This window comes from Sander lucioperca, chromosome 6, assembly GCF_008315115.2.
Source record: "Sander lucioperca isolate FBNREF2018 chromosome 6, SLUC_FBN_1.2, whole genome shotgun sequence".
In the NCBI taxonomy this organism is placed as follows: Eukaryota; Metazoa; Chordata; class Actinopteri; order Perciformes; family Percidae; genus Sander; species Sander lucioperca.
The window spans coordinates 28,799,157-28,820,614 of record NC_050178.1 but is presented as its reverse complement, the minus strand read 5'-3'; the positions used below and the strand labels follow the sequence as shown (position 1 = coordinate 28,820,614).

Genomic DNA, 21,458 nt, shown 5'->3' with positions numbered 1-21,458 from the left:
GCTTCCTCTTTGTTCTAGTGATTTACCGCTCACGTTCAAAATCCGGCTGCGTGGTGACGTCCGGACGTCCAGATAGGCTAGTTACAAAAATGGAGGCGAACAGCCAGCTGATTTTATTTATTTATTAAATCGATTCTTGGACATTTCAGATCGATTCTGAATCGTTGCAAATGAGAATCTAGATTCTTCTGTGAATCAATTTTTTGGCACACCCCTAATAAGAGACACAAAACATAGACAGTTGGACGCTGCTGAGGTGAACTCTGGCGCAGATAATCTACTTTCTTCTCTTCTCCAATCACACGCTCTCTCCAGATAGACCGGTCTTTGTATCTTGACCTGCAGCGCAATGTGACATCATCTCCTGTCATCATCGGGAGAGCGGGGATCTCCAGGTTCACATGATCTAAACAACAGAGACACACAGAGCATGTTAGCATATGTTAGCATATGATAGCATGGTACAAGTAGCTGGTTTTTGTACCGGACAGACAGAGAGAGAGAGAGAGAGAGAGCGAGAGAGAGAGAGAGAGAGAGAGAGAGAGAGAGAGAGAGAGAGAGAGACAGACAGACAAATACGGAGAGAAAGACAGACAGGCAGAGAGCCAGACAGAGAGACCGGCAGAGAGAGAGAGAGAGACAGACAGACAGACCGGCAGAGAGAGAGAGAGAGAGACAGACAGACAGACCGGCAGAGAGAGAAAAACCTGTTAGAGACTTTACTCTAACATAGCTAACATCTCTTTAGTAACACTTGACAATTCACACTCATACACACAAGTTGTTTGTTTAAAGTGAATATAAACCCAGTTTTGGATGATATCGAGCTCTTGCCGCAACGTGGTTTTATTGCACTTCTTGTAAGCCAAACTGCATATTTTCAAATCTACAGATATAATTTATCTGGAATTTATTTATCTTCTGTACTTTCTCTCCTAACCCCTCAGATTATGGCCCAATAAATTCGAACTAACCCTTTAAAACACCAAAGTCCCACAATAACACTAACTAACTGAGCGATGGAGGCAGCAACTTCCCATCGTGTTTTAGGTGGTTAAATTGTTGTTATTGTCAAAGGAGTCTGGTGTCTTTGAAGAGAGCAGAGATAACGCCGTCAGTTCCCGGTTGTAAATGGCTGTCTGACAGCAAGCTATAGCCCTGAAAATATTCTAAATATAGCGTACACTAAAGGGATACCTGTCCGATTTTTAACCAGCTTTGTGTCATGGCAGTTTGTGCAGAAGAACGGCTTTCTCCACTTTTGCGTCAGGCCAAACAATGCCCCTGACTGAAGAACGAAGAGCAGGGTTCCATTTCAGTAGTGGCCCTAAGCAGGGGTTAAATTGGAATTTGTGTCTCTCCCTAGGTGGGTCTGGGCTCTCCCTAGGTGGGTCCCCCACTGGCCCTCATCTTTCTATACATTTGGGTAAAACTGGGTCATCATGTTTTGAAACTACGAAGAAGCTGATAAAACAAATATGTAGAAATGCGGAAAATTTTTTTCATAGAAGTGTCTCATATTGAGGAACTGCTTCCTTGAATTTCTGTTTCACAGCATAAGGCTGGTTCACTTTTCTGAAAACAATCATGTTTGCTAGTTTAGTTTAAAGTTTACAGAAAGGGTTAGTTGTAGTTTGTGTCCCGGGAGTACTACTTAAGGGGACCGCTGTTTAACCCCAAACCACAGTCCTTTTTCTTAACTAGTCTTTTAAGTGTCTAAACTTAACTGTCGTCACCGCATGAAGCTCAACAAACACTAAACACTAGAAACACTCAGAGGTCCCCGCAAACACTAAACACCAGAAACACTCAGAGGTCCCCGCAAACCCTAAACACCAGAAACACTCAGAGGTCCCCGCAAACCCTAAACAACAGAAACACTCAGAGGTCCCCGCAAACACTAAACACCAGAAACACTCAGAGGTCCCCGCAAACCCTAAACACCAGAAACACTCAGAGGTCCCCGTAAACACTAAACACCAGAAACACTCAGAGGTCCCCGCAAACACTAAACACCAGAAACACTCAGAGGTCCCCGCAAACTCTAAACACTAGAAACACTCAGAGGTCCCCGCAAACACAACACAGAGACATACACACACACACACGCACACACAACACACACAACACATACACATGCGCACAGACACACACAGACACACAGACACACACAGACACACACACACAACACACACACAATCACACACAAGACACACACACACAGACACACACCCACAACACACACAACAAACACACAAGACACACACACACAGACACATGCGCACAGACACACACACACACAGACACACACACAGACAGACACACACACACACACACACACACACAGACACACACACAGAGAGACACACACACAGACACACACACACAGACACATGTGCACAGACACTAAGGCATAGATACCCGACCCGAGCCCGACGGGTCCCAACGGTACCCGACGGGCTGGGTTCGGACAGATATTTAGAAATTATGGTCGGGTTCGGGTCGGGCTCGGTCACATCAGCGCGATAAGGCATTTGCTGTAAAATAGTGCTGTGGCTCCTTTAAGAGAGCTCAGTGTGTGTGTAAAGTGGGCAGAAGAGAGATAGAGAACGAGGAAGCAGACGTGTAGATGTGACCGGAGCAGAGTTGGTGGAATAAGTTTAAGTTTTGTACACAGTGTGTGTGGTGTCCGAGATAAACTCCAGACTGAAAGTCAAGTTCATTCATCTGCTCTCCAGAAACGGGATTTTAACCGACGTTATAAAATGAATAACGTCGGGCCTCAAATGACTCTCCCCTGGTTTTCTGATCACGGTCGGAAAAGAAGCAATCAGGAAAGGTTAACACATTGAACATTTTAAGTTAAACAGTTTATTAACGTGCCCTTGTTTCCCCATATGCGCTGATGCGCTCATCTGTTGACATTTCTGAATGCCTTCCTACAGCTGCTTAATAAAAGCGGGCTTTCCACACAAACAAACGTAGGCTACATGTGTCATTAATATGAGAAAAAATGAGATTTTAACTGTGTCGGGCTCGGGTCGGGCTTGGACACAAATTTCTTAATGCCTGTAGGGCTCGGGCCGGGTTCAGTCACGGCTCTGTCGTACGCGGGCCAGGTTTGGACGGAAAAAAACGGCCCGATCAGACCTCTAACAGACACACGCGTTTTCTGTGTGCATTTCGGCTGCTGGTGGATGTTACGAACTGCCACTTAATTGATGCCGTCTCTTTTGCTACATAACCATGCATCCTTGGAGGGGCAGAGGCACTCGGCCTGTCTTACATGCTCACAGGGGATGTGTACCAACGCCTCCTTGCAGAGTTCCCTGACCTCACCACACCTACATTTTCAGCAGCTGTGGCCGAGCATGGGGTAGAGCACCATATTACTACCAACGATTCCCCAGTCTATGCACGTGCTCAGCGCCTCGATTCAGCTAAGCTTGCAATCGCCAGGGAGGAGTTTGGAAACCATGGAATGCCTGGGCATCGTGCACCGCTCTGACAGTCCCTTGCCTTCTCCCCTCCACATGGTTATAAGGCGGATGGCAGTTGGCGCCCCTGTGGCGATTTTTGTCGCCTGAACAACACCACGACCCCCGACCGATACCCAGTTCCACATATTCAGGATTTCTCTGCTCACTTGGCAGGGACCAGCATTTTTTCCAAGGTGGACTTGGTGCGCAGATATCATCAGGTACTGGTCCACCCACGGGATGTGCCCAAGATAGCAGTGGAGCTCGGCTTTCGACGGTGCTAAAGCTGCCTTGGCTGAGGCCGCTCAATTGGCGCACCCATCTCCGGCCGCCCCGGTTGCCCTTACGACTGATGCTTTTGACTAGGCGGTCGGAGCTGTGTGTGAACAATGGGTGGGCGGTGCCTGGCAGCCGCTGGCTTTCTTTAGCAAACAGCTTCGTGACAATGAAAGGAAGTACAGCACTTTCGTCCGGGAGGTCCTGGGCCTCTTCCTCGCCACCTGGCATTTTTAGTTTCCTGTTGGAAGGCCGCTGTTTCACTGCCTTCGTGGACGACAAGCCACTGACTTTCGCCATGGCCAAGACTTCTGAGCCATGGCCCGCCAGCCAGCAGCATCAGCTTTCCGCCGTCTCGGAGTTCACCACGGATAGTAAGCATGTGGCTGGTAAGGACAACTTTGTTGCCGACTGCCTCTCCAGGGCGGTTGTAGGGTCCGTGCACTGGGGGCTCGACTTCACTGCTATTGCTGCTGACCAGGTCGCTGACTCAAAGGTGCAGGCCTACCGTACAGCCACCACTGGGCTGCAGTTGGAGGACGTGGTGTTTGATAAGGCCAATACCACGCTCCTCTGCGACGTCTCCACTGGCCAGCTCCACCCCATGGTGCCAGCAGGTTGGCGGCACCGGGTTTTTGACCCGATTCATGGTTTATCCCACCCTGGTATGAAGGCATCTACCCGACTGGTGGGTGTAAAGTTTGTCTGGCCCGGCCTCAGGAAAGACCTGGACTGGCTCATGTTTGGCCTGTCAGCGGGCTAAGGTGCACCGTCATACCAAAGACCCCTTGGCGCCGTTTCTGGTTCCTGAGAGGCGTTTCGACCACGTCAACTTGGACCTGGTGGGCCCCATACCTGCCTCCAGGGGATTCAGTCACCTCCTTACTGTGGTGGACAGGACCACCAGATGGCCAGAGGCCATTCCTCTGTCTTCGACCATGTCTGTGGAAGTGGCCCGGGCATTTCATCGGATCTCGGGTGGCCCGTTTTGGGACACCAGCTGATCTCAGCTCCGATAGGGGCCCAAAGTTTACATCTGAGCTCTGGACTGCAGTTGCTGAGGGTTTGGGGGTGAAGCTCCACTGTACATAGGTGTATAATCCACAGGGCAACGGGCTGTGTGAGCGGTTTCATCGTTCTATGAAGGCTGCTCTTCAGGCCAGCCTAACTGGATTGACTGCCTCCCGTGGGTCATGCTTGGCCTGAAACAGGAAGGAAGAAAGGAAGGACGGAAGGAAGGAATAAAAATAAAAAGAAGGAAGGAAGGAAGGAAAAAAGGAAGGACAGAAGGAAGGAAGGAAGGAAGAAAGGAAGGAAATCCTGAGAACCTGACCAGCAGGTGATGTTCCTGATGCTCCTGATGGGATGAGCTGCAGACAAATGACTGAAAAATATTCCTTAATTTGAATAAACTGTGCAAAACAACAGATGTGTCCTCTTATCCAACGTGTAACTAAAATGGATATAAAGGAGTTAAAAATGAGAACAACCTTAAACATCTATAACCGGAAAATGCAACATACACATTAATGCAGGAATATTAATCCAGAAACATCAGATATAATAAGAAAACACTGACAAGTACTTGCGCTACATTTTCTAACAAATTAAATACTTAATACTTAAGTTTGTGAATGCAGGACTTTTACTTGTAGTGGAGTACTTTCACAGAGTATTAGTATTTTAAGTAAGTAAAGGATGAGCTCAACTTAAAATAAAGTTCATGTTTTTTGCAATGTTGAAATTTTTATACTATATATAGAGAGTGGTTTTTGCCACTTCTGCCATTTTTTTTAATTAATAAGTTTTTTTAACAATCTTTATTCACACACACACACACACACACACACACACACACACACACACACACACACACACACACACACACACACACACACGGATATACAGCAGGTAAACAACATATTTGAGTCTACAATCACACGCAAACAAGCCAGGGAGGTTAAGGGGTTATCAAAAAGAAAATATAACCAAAACAAAAGCAAAAATATTCAAATAAATATTTTTTAATATTTAAAAAAAAAAAAGTTAATATGATTTAACAGCTTTTTTGTTTGTACAATTAGATATGGGAGCCAGTTAAAAAAAAGCTTGGCTCCTTTTTTTTTTAAATGTTTGACTTATGTAAAAACATTTTGGTTAAAATAATGAGTACATTTATCCATAGACTGTATATAAGAAGCATTTATCATATAATACCCTGAAAATACATTCTGAACTACAAGTCCCATGAGCAGGTTTGCCGTCCTTCGTCATCTAACTTCGACTGAGTGACGTTCGATGACGCAGCGCGCAGCCGCCGGGAGAAGTTTTGAAAATAAACGTGATACTTTTATTTTTCTTAAACGTTTAATATCATCGTTGTTTCATTAACATTTTCGTTTTTTTTTCCCGGCAAAAACAAAAAGCCGAATTTCTTCAAACGAGGAGTTTAATTGAGAAACGCAACAAAGCAGCAGCTTTCGTCTCCAGGTGAGTGTCACATTTTAAAACGCTGTGAAGTTGCTAGCTGAAGCTGTTTGTGTGTCTCTGACATGAGGCAACTGATGTCAACACACTGCTGCTTTCACTCCCTAACTTACCACAGCGTTAACACACAGGGAGGAGGAACTGAGTGTGTTTTAATACAAAGAGGAAATGCAAATGAGGCTGCGTGAATTGAGACAAGTTAGCTAAGTTGAAGCTAACTGTCACCTTGTTGCCGCGTTAGCTGAAAGCTCACACAGAGCAGAAAGTGTCCTCTGATGAGCCAGCTGTCTCGGCCGGAGGCCACCTGTTGTTGCCGCTGATTCACACACACAGCACCGCTGTAATATCTCTCATAGTGTCTGACAACAGCCCGCTGTGTGATGCCTCAACACCGAGCCACACTCGAACAACTTCTGGTAAGTATTACTAGGCAGTAACGTTAGTGGAGGACGTATTCAGATCCTTTACAAAGTACTAATACCACACTCGGCCTGCACAATATTATTTTTTTTAATTTTTTAATTTTGTATTATAGACAAAGAATCAGGTAAATAATAATAGCACGTGGAAATCAACTGTAAAAAATAAAAAAACAACATACGAAGCAATTCAGACGAAGAAATAACGGAATCATTACATATAATCATTACAAAAATATAAATTTACAATTAGTCAGAGGTCTCAGGGAAGAAAAGCTCTATAGTTTCCACAATTTGAATACTTTTTTTGTTAGCCAACCATCTAAGTGACTTCAGTAGATATTTAAATTCTATTAGAAAAGGTACACAATTAGGCGATGAGTTAGAAAATGTCTGCTTGTGAATATCAGATTTGGCATACAGAATGATGAAATGAATTAGATACTCAAGAGCAGCATTATCTGAATTATCGTAGAAACAGCAACAGATGATATCTTTAAGGTTAAAGGTGTAGACAAAGTTAAAAAAAGTAAGACTCCAAATCTGTCCAAAATCCTTTGGATATTTCCATAATAAAAAAAATAAAATAATAAATAAATAAATAAACCTATCGCAACCTAAGACACTCAGACATTTTAACAGTAGAAAACTACACTTTAAAATGTAACTGTCATTGTTTTGTTCAATAAAATGGTTGAAATGATTTCATTTCATTAGTTTTAACCCTCCATATTTGGCGGAGGTTAAGGGGTCTTTCTTAAAAAAAAGAAGTGATGTCTAAAATGTTGAAAAAGCTAGAACAGATGAAAGATAGCATTCAAATAACTTAAAGACAAAACTTGCTAAAGAAGTCCAACTACAATCATGAGATCTGAGGAAAGTTTAGGTAGTTTGATGCTCTTTTTTTTGTGCTGTTTTTGGCCCTTTTTTGCCGCATTTCACATTCATTCAGCTTAGGTGCTGCAGCCAAGACTTCTAATGGCAGGGGACACCTGTATACATTCAATACAAACACTGATACATGATGCAGGTGTACACATATCGATCGTTTGCTCTTCTACCGACTTCACCCTTTTTCCTTCTCTTTCCTCCTCCCATCCATCCGTCTTCCAGGCAGCAATGTCCTCTCCGGAAGACGAAGCGGCGGCTGCGATGTTGTCCGCCGTGTCGGCCGCCGTGTCAGCCGCCATGGCGGTCGCCAACGCCGTGGACGCTAAGGCGGATCTCACCGCGCTGCTCGACGAATGGGAGGAAACGCAGCAGGGCACCACAGAGCAACTGGTGTCCATCCTTACCAAGTTAGCAGGGAGTTTTGTTTTGTTTTAAAAGGTGTAAAACATAATAATAATGCATTTATTTGACATAGTGCTTTAAAAGGTACTCAGAGGTACTAAAAAAAAAAATCTAAAGCAGCCTACACATGGTACGCGATTTGCTCTCTGCGCACCACTAGGTAGGGCGCAGAGAGCAAAGTGCAGAGTTTTTTTTTAACTGAGCGCAGCACAAAGCGGCAAATCCGAGCGGTGTGCGACTCCAGGGGTAGCGCAGCGCATAGTTGGGTGGCACCACCCTGCGTAGGAAATCAATGGAGCAGCCGGCGCAAAGCGGTTTTGCCGCCTATCGTGTGTAGGTGTTAAGAACTAAGGCAAACAATAACAAGATCAGTATGAAAACATCAATAACAACTCGAGATAAATATGAAAAAAGGTGCAGTGAAACGGCATAGAAACAGGAGAGAACCAAATGGAACCAGCTGGTGATAGGTTAAAAGCAGCCAAATGTAATTTTGTTTTATTGGATCAGACGCAGACGGAGCTTAGTGTCAGACGCTCTCTGTTAGGGGTGGAACGGTACACAGAAGTCACGGTTCGGTTCATACCTCGGTTCAGACATCACGGTTCGGTATGAGTTTTGGTGGGGGTTTTTTTTGGTGTGTTTTTGACCAATTTGGGGAAGACTGATCAGCCCAACTGCCTTTTCTGCCGACGTTTGGCCGTCGGCTCTGTGTGTCTGGGCCTTAAAGAACCCGCGTACCTAACAGTAGTTCCGCATTACATTAGTTAATTTGCGTGCAAGTTTTATTTATTTTTATACTGTGTATTCGCCGTGTAAATTCATGCACCGAACCGTACCGTTTTGGTTCAATCCGAATACACGTACCGTTCCACCCCTACTCTCTGTGCGTCTAACGTGTGGTGTCTCCTCTCTGTGTTTCCTGCAGAATATCCGAGCTGATTGAGCGGGAGACGGGAGAGTATCACAAAGCCGACCCCGATCCGTTTGATGACCGTCATCCAGGTTTTATTTTCAACCCCAAAAGTTTCAAAAGTACTAGATTTGTGTTGGTGATGTGGTTGTCATACAGTAGATTGCATTTTAAATGTGCTTTTAAATGACTGTTAATGTGCCGGTTAGGGCTGTCCTCTATGACTAAAGAAATCCTCAGTCGACTAACGCCAACGTATGATTTTATCGACTAATCCGTCAGTTGATTTAATAGACAGATCTGTAAAAGTGAGTTACTTCACCAAGAATCGAGCAGAAGCACCGCTTTAAATCTTGTGTTTATCAGAGATGTGCTCAGAAGTTTCTTGGAAATAAATCATTCAGCATTAAAAAGCATAAAAAAGACTAACGGGCTAAAGAAATCTTAGTTGACTCAACCCAAAGAGCACTAAGAGGGGGCAGTCTGTAGTTGCATCATCTCTTACTTTACTCTTACTCAAGTACTGTACTTAGGTCCAGATGTTGAGGTACTTGTACTTTACTTGAGTCTTTTCTTTTCATGCCACTTTCTACTTCTACTCCGCTACATTTCAGGGAGAAATATTGTACTTTTTACTCCACTACATTCATCTGACAGCTTTAGTTACTAGTTACTTTACACATTCAGATTCCTGCACACAGAACACATGTAGTTTATAAAATCTGATGTTTGATTCTAAAGTAAACTAGCCAACAATATAACAGCTACAAGTCCAGCTGAGATGATTAGACCATTAAACACACAACTGTTTGGATCCTTTACACTTTCTAAAATGGGAGGAGAGTTCTTTACTTTTAATACCTTAACCACATTTTCCTGATGATACTTACAGACTTTTGCTGAAGGAACATTTTCAATACAGGACTTTTACTTGTAACAGAGTATTTTTTACAGTGCACTGAGACAAGGACTGAGCCTTGGTACACGGGGCTAACCAGGCGCCCCTGATTAGTCATTTTTAGGCTTTTTTTCATGTTGAGTGATATTGTGAGGGCATTGATTTGCTTAATCTCTTCTTTTGGAAGGATTTAGTTCCGTCGTAAATGTAAAAACCTTCCTTTGAGGCTGCCGTTATCAGTAAAAGTGCAGGTTTGGTTCCGCCCTGCGGCCCTTTGCTGCATGTCACCCCACTCTCTCTCCCACTTTCCTGACTTAATCTCTCCTATCAATGAAGGCAAGAAAATCCCCAAAAACAATCTTAAAAAAAAAGACTAATCAACTAGTTGACTGAGAGGGGAACTAAACTGTATCTTCTGTTCATATCTTAGCGATCGTTTTTTTTTGAGTTTCTGACTCCTGTGTGTAACTTTGCAGGACGAGCGGACCCAGACTGCATGCTGGGCCAACTCCTGAAGATGCTCTTTATGAACGACGACTTCACGAACGCAGTGAGAACTTTTCATTTATTTTGTATACTATTGTGCGAAGGATCTCAAAGTGTGATGACAAGTTTTTTTTCTCATTCTGACAAATCAAAGCATGTATGACACACACACACACACACACACACACAATTATTTTGTTTTGTTTCCTTATTCTCTCGATCCTTTGAAGGATGTAATGGACTTTTATTTATTCCTTAAAATGAACATATGTGTTTGGAATAAAATACACATATTTATGCATGCAACTAACGGTTATTTTATCGATTCATGTTTGTAAAATGTCAGAAAATAGTAGTCTCGCTTTGCTAGTCCACACAGTATTCTGGGATGGGAGGAAAACGTGCTCTGGTTTATTGGCATTTCTTTAAACCAATCGCAATCGTCTTGGGCGGTGCTACCGGAGAAAAGCCGCGGTGCCGCTGCAAAATAGGCTCGGAAGGAACTTGTTTTGGTGGAACGTGTGTACGTTCAAAAGTAGTTTTAGTCGTGCAACAGAAAACTCCGATTGGACAGATAGTCTAGATTGGATTTACCCTGTAGAGATCTGAGGAGCAGTTAACCATAGTCCTCAGAAATCCACCAGAGGTTAGAACGCCAACACAAAGGAAGAGGAAGGGGACGGACATCCGGCCTAAATGAGTGAAATCCAGCTGATTTTCCGGCAGCAACGAGCAATCCCGGAAATGGAACGTCAAGGATATAGACTAGGAAATAGTGCCAAATGTTCATCACAGTCCAATACCCAAACAATGAAATACACGGTTTTGATGATAAATGTCCTCATATCGCCCATCCCTAATACAAAGTCTTTGCAGGTCGTGCACAATCCTAAAATGTCCTTTCACAATCAGCTCTGTCCATAGTTGAGTAGAAAAACTATTGAAACCAGAGCTGCACAATGTATCCTTTTTTTTACCGTCATTGTGATATCAGCTGCCACAAAAACCACATCGCCGAAGGCTGCGACATATCGCTAAAGACACTCTGAGTTGAAAGAAAATATCAGCAGAAAACTGCACCGTAAAATGCAACTGTCATTCTTTTTGTAGTGGTGTCTTTTATGTTCAATTGAATGTTCAATTTGTTCAACAAAAGGACGCCGGAAATGATTTCCTTTCATTTGTTTTAATCACAACAAGCAGTCGAAGCAGCAGAAGTGCAGGACTGTGTACCCTTTAATATGTTTGTTTACAACGTTATCGCGTATTTTCCTCACATCGTGCAGCCCTAACTGAAACCTTAAAACAACAGTAAATTAGTCTGATAATCGGACTCAATTGCCATTTTGTTTAATGGACACAGAGTTTTGAAAATTCATAACTTTAAACAAGCATGATCTGGTTGTCAAACTGTGGTACAAGTACATTTATTGAAAACATTTCCGGTACTGTATATAAAATCCTTTATTCCAGACTCATAAAACACATTCATTTCATAATCATAAATTAATTTTCTAACCATTCATAAATAAGTTACATAAATTACTGACAAGCTTTATAATTATACATTACACCTTTTGACAGGCAAAATGCATCCAACCTATTCTTAAAAGAATTAATCAAAAGGGAACGCGCAACTTCTTCTCATTCCATGATCTTACCGCACGGAGTGTAAAAAAGTTCTTTCTCCTTTCAGACAGGCATGTTCTAGGGTAAAGTTTTAAAGAATTCCCTCGTGTCTCATACCTATTCCTCCAAAAACTGAAAGATAGGCTCAACTGTTACATCATATATTCCCTGTACGAGCTTCTACACCTGAATCATATCACCTCTGTTTCTCCTAGTAAAGTTTGAGAAACACTGATCTAAATGTACCACCGCCTTTGTTAATGTTTTGTGTGTTTGTCTCTCCAGCTGTTGGACACGTATATAATGACCAGCAGAGAGCTGAGCCTCAACACGGCCGCCTGCCGCCTGCTTCAGAACATCATGCCGGGCCTGGAGACCGCCGTCGTCTTCCAAGAGAAGGTCAGACCTACAAAAAAAAGATCAATTATAGACTTGTATGTCAACGATGGCGCTGCTTAATCTTCTTAACTTTGCCAAGTTCTTCACCGCTTGTGTTGTCTTTCTTTTTTGTTTATTTGTATTTTAAAAAGTCTTTTTTTCAAACATTGAGTTCAGGGGAGAAGGGATGAAAAATAGTCTTTTGGCTAATTCTGGCATTTTAAACCCGTGTATGTAGGGCTGAAACGATTCCTCGAATAACTCGAATAATTGTACGGCTCACTGTGTTTCCGCACGGAGGATTATTATACTAGCGCACACAACAGGTTGACGCTTCTGTGGACACAAGACTGTTTATATACTGTCTATGCACAAGACTGACGGCCCAGATTACAAATGAATGAAGACGAAAATAGCGAGGGGTCTAAGAGAAGAGAAGAGAGAGAAAACGACAGAAAGTTTGGGATCCTTTTAAGCTGCAAACATGCTGCTACATCATCTCTGTAGAAAACATCCAGTCTACTCATCCATTCTATGGAGCGAACCTGACAGAAGGTAGCTAACTACCGTCTGCTGCTCTCGTCCACTGCGCTGTTTTACACAACTAGCCTACAGTATGCTACTCTGGAAATAGCCATGTTTTATACAACTAGCCTACAGCATGCTACTCTGCAAATAGCCATGTTTTATACAACTAGCCTACAGCATGCTACTCTGCAAATAGCCATGTTTTATACAACTAGCCTACAGCATGCTACTCTGCAAATAGCCATGTTTTACCAACAAGCTAAAACGAGAGCTGTCGGTTTGTAGTCTAAGTTTGCTACTAATCTTTGGAAACTTGGCCTCTGCCGGAGACAAACCGGCTCCCCCCCCCCAGCATGGCCACTTAATATGCACGTGAATGACGTCATCATGCCGGTGATGTCTGCATTCTTTCTCCTCACTCAGTATATTAGCCTTCTTAAAATGTGTCCCCAAGAACAGTGTGGTTGAATAGCCCTGCTGTAAGCTTTGTACTGTCACATTTACCCTCTGGTTAGTGAACAGCTCTTTTGCATATCCAGTGCAAAGAGCCAGAGGCAAGAAGGGGGAGGGGGTGAAAAATATTAACATTTGGGCCACCAAAAATGTACTTGGAATTTGGCAATAAAAAATGTTGCTTTTTCAAAAAAAAGCAACATTGTTTTAGTACACAGCAATAATAAATATTTACTATTGCTGTTTACTAAGTATTTCTTACTAAGTATTTCTTATCCGATTACTCGATTAATCGATGGAATAATCGGTAGAATACTCGATTACTAAAATAATCGATAGCTGCAGCCCTACATGTATGATCAAGCGTTTTATTAATTTGCACTGTCCCCTTCTTAAATAGACTTAAAAAACATCTGCCCATTGCACACATACTATCTTTTTTATTTTCTTATTAACTGAATTGAATTAATCTACATTATAGTGTGTTATAAGCCATGTATTAAATGTTTATATACTGCTTATGAATACTAAATGGAGGGGTGGGTTAGAGTAAAGTGTATTTTATCGTGTGTGTGTGTGTGGCTGTGTGTCTGTGTGTGTGTCTCTCTCTCTCTCTCTCTCTCTCTCTCTCTCTCTCTCTCTCTCTCTCTCTCTCTCTCAGGAAGGTCTGGTTGAGAAATTGTTCACCTGGGCTCATGAAGCCGAGAGACCGCTGTGCGTCTACGCCGCGGGCCTGCTGGCCAGAGCCATGGGCAATCAGGAAGTGGCGGCCAGCTACAGAGAGCAGAACGCTCGGCTGGTGGGTCTCTCTCACACACACACACACACACACACACACACGTTTATGCTTTCAAACGTTATGTCACTCACTGCGCATCAGGTGCTGCTGCAGGTCTCTCGTTTATAATAGTTTTCTCGACCTCTGCTGATGCCTTAAATGTTTTCAAACCAAAATACATCACGTTCTCGTAGAAGATGTTGAAGTCCAACTGAAACAAAATGGCCTGGTTTTTGTCTTCTACAACAAACACGATCTGCTCTGTGCTGTAAATCACGTCCTGTGTTCTCCTTTGAGAAAGAATCTGACATCCAAAGGGAGACATTTATTGATGGAAAACCGAGGAATGTGGTGGCACAGGACTGGTATAACCTGGAGACCTTTAGCGATTTGTAATGATTGCCGGGGTCCCGTGCCTTGTCTGTAATTTGTCAAGTCAAAATTTCACCCCAATTTACCAACCTTATTTTTACCAAACACAGGGGTTGTGTGATAATGTTTGTCCCGTGCGAATCGGCATCTCCCTGTTTCGGAGTCGTATTGGCTGCGTTGGCGATTCTGAATGAAAAGTTTTGACATCCTCTGCGGGAGATAATCTCAGTAAATTCGATTAAAATAATATAATGCTTATCCTGTGTAAATGCGCCGCACTAAACGCAGATGCTGGGAGGGGGGGTCATTTCTGAATCAGATGAAGTCAAGGGCTGCAACTACTACTAGGTCTCCTGGTATACTAGTCCCGTGCGAATAGACAGTCTCTCCAGAAAAACGCGATTATGCGATCGCATAATTCAATGCATAATCAGCCAAAGTCCGCATATTTATGCGGGGGCCGCATTTTTTTCAAATACGCCGCACTTTCGCCGCATAATTTGCCGATTTCCGCGCAAAATATGCGGGGCTTGCATGATTTCATAATCCCCGCATTTTCGTTGCAAAAAAAGTCCCATATATCTTAGCAGAAAGTTGAAAAATGTTGCGTTTATGTCACACAAGAGCAGCCATGTTCCCCTGTTGCCATGGGAACGTTATGAAGTGATGTTATGAAGTGACGTGAACGTCATCGAAAAGCTGCAAACCCCGCGATGAAGCCACGATGAAACCGCAGTTTTTGCAAGTTCCTGCAATTTTTGCAAGTTCCCGCAATTTCATAGCATAAATTTGCATAAATATCCCGCATATTCCATCGCATTTTTTAAGAAAACGTGCCGCATAATCAAGGATTTTTGCCCGCAACAATCACAAAAAAACTCTGCATTTTTCTGGAAGGACTGAATAGAGCTCAGGTATAAGATATGATTACCACCACCCACAAAACTCTTCATTCTTACAACATCACTTGTGTTCTTCTAACTTCCAGGTACCAATCATGATTCAGCGGCTGCACGAGCTGCAAACCGAAGAGGCCAAGAGTCGCTTTAGTCCCGCCACGACACCCAAAAATCTCAAAACCTCGAGCGTCCCAACAGACCAGCGTGACAAGACGGAGGGGGACGATGCGGGAGAGGAGGAGAGGGAGAGAAAAGAGAGAGACGGAGAGAGCAGCCGGCCGGCGTTAAAGGCCAATTCCAAACCTTTGTCGCTGCTCAGTTCGACCCAGAAAAACGGCGGCGGCGGCAGCTCAACGCGACTGCTCCCAGACTTTGTTTACCAAGCGAGCCCGGACGCTGCCACCGCCGCCGCCAGGGAGGCGGAGGACAGGCAGGGTGGACGAGGGCGGAAGAGACGGGCTGTGACGGAGAACGGTAGGAAGGCCAAGCAGAAACTCAACTTTGCCTCGACGTCCTCCTGCAGGGCCGAGGACGAGGCGGAGGCAAGCGACCACAGCGACCAGCCGGCCAACAGCGCCTCCTGGTCCGAGGTGAGCGCCATGGTGATCGGCTCCGACTACCGCCTCTCGCCGCTGAGTCCCGCCATGGAGCAGAGGCTCATCCTGCAGTATCTGACGCCGCTCGGAGATTTACAGGAGGTGAGACTCTGAACAAACCACAACTTTGCCAAATAATAGTTGAAATAATGACGCGTGTTCATATGGTGAAAGGGTTTGTCTCCAGAACCAGGGGAAACGCTTTCCTCCTCAGGCTGCAGTGGGTTCTTTGAGTATCTTCAGCCTTCATTGGAGTCTCTAGAAGAAATGTCTCCCGTTTAGATTCACTGAGAGATGCTGAAATCACTGCGTTTTGCCAGCTCATATACCTTTGTTGATTCCTCTCCATCAGAGGAGCAGAGGGCTTTGTGATATTGTCGGTTACATTTCTTACAAAAAGTGCCTCTCAACAATCCTTGGTTCAAAAACACACAGAGCACACTACTCTTGCTTTTCAGGCACAGACATCACATTGCAGTGTTGAGACTTTTGGTATATCTCACCAAAAAAAAGGGGTGTTCAGGTGCACTCTGGGCGTATTGCTATCTTGAGGCAGCGGGAAGCGATCGCGCCATTGACCAACAAAAACCTGGTCTAAAGTCAATAACGCAGCATTTCATTGTTATTTTAACAGAGCATTAGTAAAATGCTCCTAGGCTTATGCACAGCGCGCACACTATGCTTGTTACACACACAGGGACACACAGCAGCACACACACATGCAGAAGATTACAAATAAATATATTACGGTGCAAATCCTCCATCATAATAGCAATGCGCCAAGGTCCAAACACGCCTGGCTTTTAAAGGGAATGGGAGATGATCTCTGATTGGTTGATTGCATGTTACGCCCCAAACACACCTCTGATTAATGAAGACACTAAGTACAACCCTTTAGAACCATGCGCCCTGCGCACAGACCCTTTTTACCGCCGTCAAACTAGCAAAAGTGGATTTGGACACGCCCTAAACGCACCTGCATCAGGCGCTTCACGCTGTGCGCTTAGATCGTTAAAATAGGGCCCATTGTGTTGTTTTGTGCGCATTTCCCATGCACCGTGTGACCTTTTTTCAAGACTTTTCATCTTTTAAATTTGTTTTCATTTCCTTGGTTTCGGGCACCAACTTTTGCAAGACATCTTTGTTTTAAAGAAGACAGAATCACAATTGCTCTTTTTTAGTTTGATCATTTACTTAACACTGAATGACATAACCGAACCCTCAGATTTTCCGTTCAGTGAGAATTATTGTGTCAGTGACGCGACGTCACTGTGGAAGTGCGATGATTTTACGCGCCTTAATTGTTGCAACACAGCCCTCCATCTTTAAAGTGCTCACATTATGCTCATTTTCAGGTTCATAATTGTATTTGGAGGTTATATCAGAATAGGTTTACATGGTTTAATTTTCAAAAAACACCATATATTTGTTGTACTGCACATTGCTGCAGCTCCTCTTTTCACCCTGTGTGTTGAGCTCTCTGTTTTAGCTACAGAGTGAGACATCTCACTCTCACTGTTCCATCTTTGTTGGGAGTCACACATGCACAGTAACTAGGTAAGGACTACTAGCCAGTCAGAAGCAGAGTATGAGGGCGTGCCCTGACAGTACCTAGGTAAGGACTACTAGCCAGTCAGAAGCAGAGTATGAGGGCGTGCCCTGACAGTACCTAGGTAAGGACTACTAGCCAGTCAGAAGCAGAGTATGAGGGCGTGCCCTGACAGTACCTAGGTAAGGACTACTAGCCAGTCAGAAGCAGAGTATGAGGGCGTCCCATGCTAGCAGCTAGGTGAGCATTATAACGTGTGTTCCAAAGTGACCACGTTTGTCTCTGAAGTAAAGGCTGGACTACAATAGAGCTGTTTGGAGCAGTTTGTGAACAGTGTTTTCTGTTGGAGATGGTAAGGCCCTTGGGGGTGGACTTTGGGCTTTTTCACTTTGGAAGCCTATTACATGTACAAATATAACACAATAAAGGAAAGGGAAAACGGCAAAAAGCATAATATGAGCACTTTAAATTGTTTATTTTTGCTCCCACTGCTTAAATCAACTGTAGAGCCAATAATCTTTCTCTCCTCCGCAGTTGCTCGCCATCTTCATGCAGCTGGACACGCGGTCGTTGCTGATGAACTACATCGACCTCAGGCAGACCAAAAATGTCCAGCTCACCTTCGATGCCCTACTGGTAAGACTGTTGTCCTCAGAAGCCCCCAAAACAAGTTATGAGGTTTATTTTTTTAGTACAAGAGTCTACATCATATTTATAAAATAGAGAGCAGAGTCAGAAATTAGTTACAGTAGCTATCTGTCAGCTTAATATTTAATCTAGGTAGATGATTCAATATTCAAGTAAGCTCATTCAAGTTTATTTGTATAACACATTTAATTAAAGTAAACTGTTCTTTTTATTAAAATTAGACAAAGAAAACTTATTATAATTAAACCATTATAATTTCTGCCCTAAAGCATTTTTAATTGTTGTAAATAGAGATGTTCCGATAACATTTTTTTCCTTTACGATTCCGATATCTGAAGTTGCGTCTGATCCGACACCAGTGCGTAAAAGAATAATATATAAATATGTAATTGCTGTGTAGGCTTCGGTTTTAGAGCGTCTGTAATTTGATTTCCGGTTCGGTCTTCTAACGGAGTGTGTCCTGGTGAAACTACTTAATTTAAAATTACGTGATATCGAACTGTGCATAGACTGGCGTACTCGCCGATACCTGCATTTTAGGCAGTATCTACCGCATTTCAGATACTGGTACTGGTATCGAAACAATTCTAGTTTTAAAATGCCTGATTGTGTTTAACGTTTGTTTACATCAGTTAAGTGTTTAAAAAAAACCCCGCAGTAAAACGGGTTTGGATTTTCTGTTATCTGTTGAGAAACACACAACATGCTTGATTTTTCCTTTACAAATCAACCTCTTCAATTATCTTTGTAAATATAGTATTTCATAGTTGGAGAAGTACTAATTGAGCCTTAAACCATCCAAGCAGTCGTCTATCTGGCTTGTCTTGCAGCCTCCAGCCCCTCCCCCCCAAAGGAGCGTCTGTGTGTGACGGATAAGATAAAAACCTTTCAGGGTGGTGCTGTGCTTTAGTCAGTAGTGGTTCATCTTTTACACCATGAAACTGTCCATGTCTTTCATCTTCTAGTTTCTAAATTTGATTAAGAAAGTCTAACATCTGGAATTGTTACAGCTCTAATAACCACTCAATGTGGTCAATTATTTTAAGTGAATTTTGGACATTCTTCTTTTTTGTTGCTTGCTTATTGATGAAGAATAGACAGGAAATGCCTTACTGCACAGCCTTTAAAACCAGGAAGACTAGTCTATATCCACGACCTTTCACTTTCGGGATTGCCCTGTTGCCGCCGAAAATTCCGTCGTATGTCCTTTTCTCGGCCGGATGTCCGTTACCTTCCTCTTACTTTGTGTTGGCGTTCTAACCTCCGGTGGATTTGTGAGGACTATGGTTAACTGCTCCTCAGATCTCTGCAGGAGAAAGCCCCTCCCCCCAGACAGCTAGCTAGACTATCTGTCCAATCTGAGTTTTCTGTTGCACGACTAAAACTACTTTTGAACGTACACGTTCCACCAAAACAAGTTCCTTCCCGAGGCTATTTTGAAGAGGCACCGTGGCTCCGTCCGGAGCATAGCACCGCCCAAGATGATTGTGATTGGTTTAAAGAAATGCCAATAAACCAGAGCACGTTTTTCTCCCATCCTGGAATGCTGTGTGGACTAGTCAGACCTTCCTCCGCAGCGCTGTGGAGGAGGGTCTGGCAAAGCGAGACTAAGAAAAGACCACACTTGTATCATCAGAAATCCGTTTGATTGGCCAAGTATACTCACATACACAAGGAATTTGACTTCAGTAGGTGTTAACTCTCTATACATTCAAGAAATAGACATTCAGTAGACAAATAGTAATATAGACACATACTGTACAGTAAAGACAAAAATATACATATAGGCACATATCAACATAGTATACAAAAATACAAAGATACAATTAAGACATAATATCAAGACAAGTACACATGGAGTGGGATGTAAAGTGCAAAAAGACAACATCATAAGACGATATCTAGACTGGCCTTGTGTATCAATGTCGATTATAATATCGATATATTGCCCAGCTCTACTTGGGATTCAACGCAGACTCAACTTTCGTGACTCGAATCCAGGATTCCAACAGTAAGAACCGCTAAAAACCCCACAACCTCGCTGTCAACTCAATGTAGTTAAAAATGTAGATTGCTCATTCATGTGGATTTCTCAAAACAAGCAAACGTCTGTCCTGATCGTGGTGCGCTGTACACATTCACTCCACGTCATCACTTATAAACTGAGTCCATCTCTTCTTTGTCTCTTCAGTATCTCTCCTCGCTGCTCCTCCACAAGAAGTTTGCGGCGGAGTTCATCACTCACGGAGGAGTGCAGAAACTCCTGGAGATCCCCAGGCCTTCGATGGCAGCAACTGGAGTTTCACTCTGCTTGTACTACCTCGCGTACAACCAGGACGCCATGGAGAGGGTACGCTCAACACGCAGTTAGACCTTCAGACCGAGATGATTGAGCAAATTTACTCCTCAGCTTTTGGCTGCTACTGGTTTTTTAGCGGTTAATTTAAGGGTTTAACTTTTAGCTTAAACTATTAGTCAAGTAGATGACCAACGGACAAAATAGATTATTCCTGAACCTGATAATCGCTAAATCTTTTCAGTCATTTCTAAGTAAAAAAGGTTTGATGGGGTTCATCTTTGCAAATGTTTAGAGCTGCATAGATAAATCGATTATTTGTCAACTATTAAAGGTGCCGTAGGTAGGATTGCGAAGATGTAGGACTTAGCCAAAAAATTTGAACATCGACAACTTCTCAGTCCCTCCCCCCTTTCCGCTAAAGCCCAAAACGGTCTCCAAAGCCCCTCCCCCCACAAGGGAGAATGAATGCGTGTGCATGAGCAGTGATTGACATGCAGTTAGACGGTTTTAATGGAAACAATTAATCGACAAGTTGTCAACTTGTAAATGAATTGCCAACTATTTCAGTCATTTTGTATGAAAAAAAAACTAAAAATCCTCTGACGTCAGCTACTTAAATGTGAGTATCTTTTAGTTTCTTCTCTCCTCTGTGACAGTAAACTGAATATCTGCAGAACATGTAGAGAGAAGACTAGCTGCCCTGTAGCACATGCAGTGTGTCTCCGAGGTGCACTGATCAATAATTCATGGGGGGGGACTGTGAAGGTTATAATAAAAGCTGCTGGCATGCCGGCCGGGTCGCTTCATTTTGTTTTAATGACTTAATATAAACTCTCACAATACAGCTACAGAACATGGTAAAAACAAACTGTAAAAATGGTTATTAATATTATAGTTTGTCATTTTTAATGGAAAAAATTCTCTTATTCCCGCTTCTTAAATGTGAGTATTTTCTAGTTTCTTCTCTCCTCTGTGACAGTAAACTGAATATCTTTGAGTTGTAGACAAAACAAGACATCTGAGGACGTCATCTTGGGACTTTTTGGGAAACACTGATCACCATTTTTCACCATTTTCG

The 21,458-nt window shown here is 43.2% G+C and overlaps 2 protein-coding genes across 6 annotated transcripts in view; both read left to right on the top strand.

The window, feature by feature from the left end:
- Positions 1-21,458, top strand: part of LOC118495300 (nuclear factor 7, brain-like) — a 1,057,410-nt gene that overhangs the window by 56,292 nt on the left and 979,660 nt on the right. The gene's annotated exons all lie outside the window — the stretch shown is intronic.
- The window catches only part of LOC116052773 (DDB1- and CUL4-associated factor 1-like), a 37,982-nt gene continuing 22,551 nt past the window's right edge, over positions 6,028-21,458 (top strand). Inside the window, exons 1-10 of one of the 5 annotated variants that reach the window (XM_036002383.1) lie at positions 6,028-6,245; positions 6,599-6,658; positions 7,775-7,959; positions 8,883-8,989; positions 10,242-10,315; positions 12,166-12,279; positions 13,901-14,038; positions 15,378-15,986; positions 17,968-18,069; positions 20,273-20,431. In XM_036002383.1, coding sequence (XP_035858276.1) covers positions 6,623-6,658; positions 7,775-7,959; positions 8,883-8,989; positions 10,242-10,315; positions 12,166-12,279; positions 13,901-14,038; positions 15,378-15,986; positions 17,968-18,069; positions 20,273-20,431 — 1,524 coding nt within the window. In that variant the 5' untranslated portion in view covers positions 6,028-6,245; positions 6,599-6,622. Of the gene's footprint in view, positions 6,659-7,774; positions 7,960-8,882; positions 8,990-10,241; positions 10,316-12,165; positions 12,280-13,900; positions 14,039-15,377; positions 15,987-17,967; positions 18,070-20,272; positions 20,432-21,458 lie in introns of all 5 variants that reach the window. The other 4 variants (XM_036002382.1, XM_036002384.1, XM_031303600.2 and 1 more) reach the window with 4 other exon arrangements.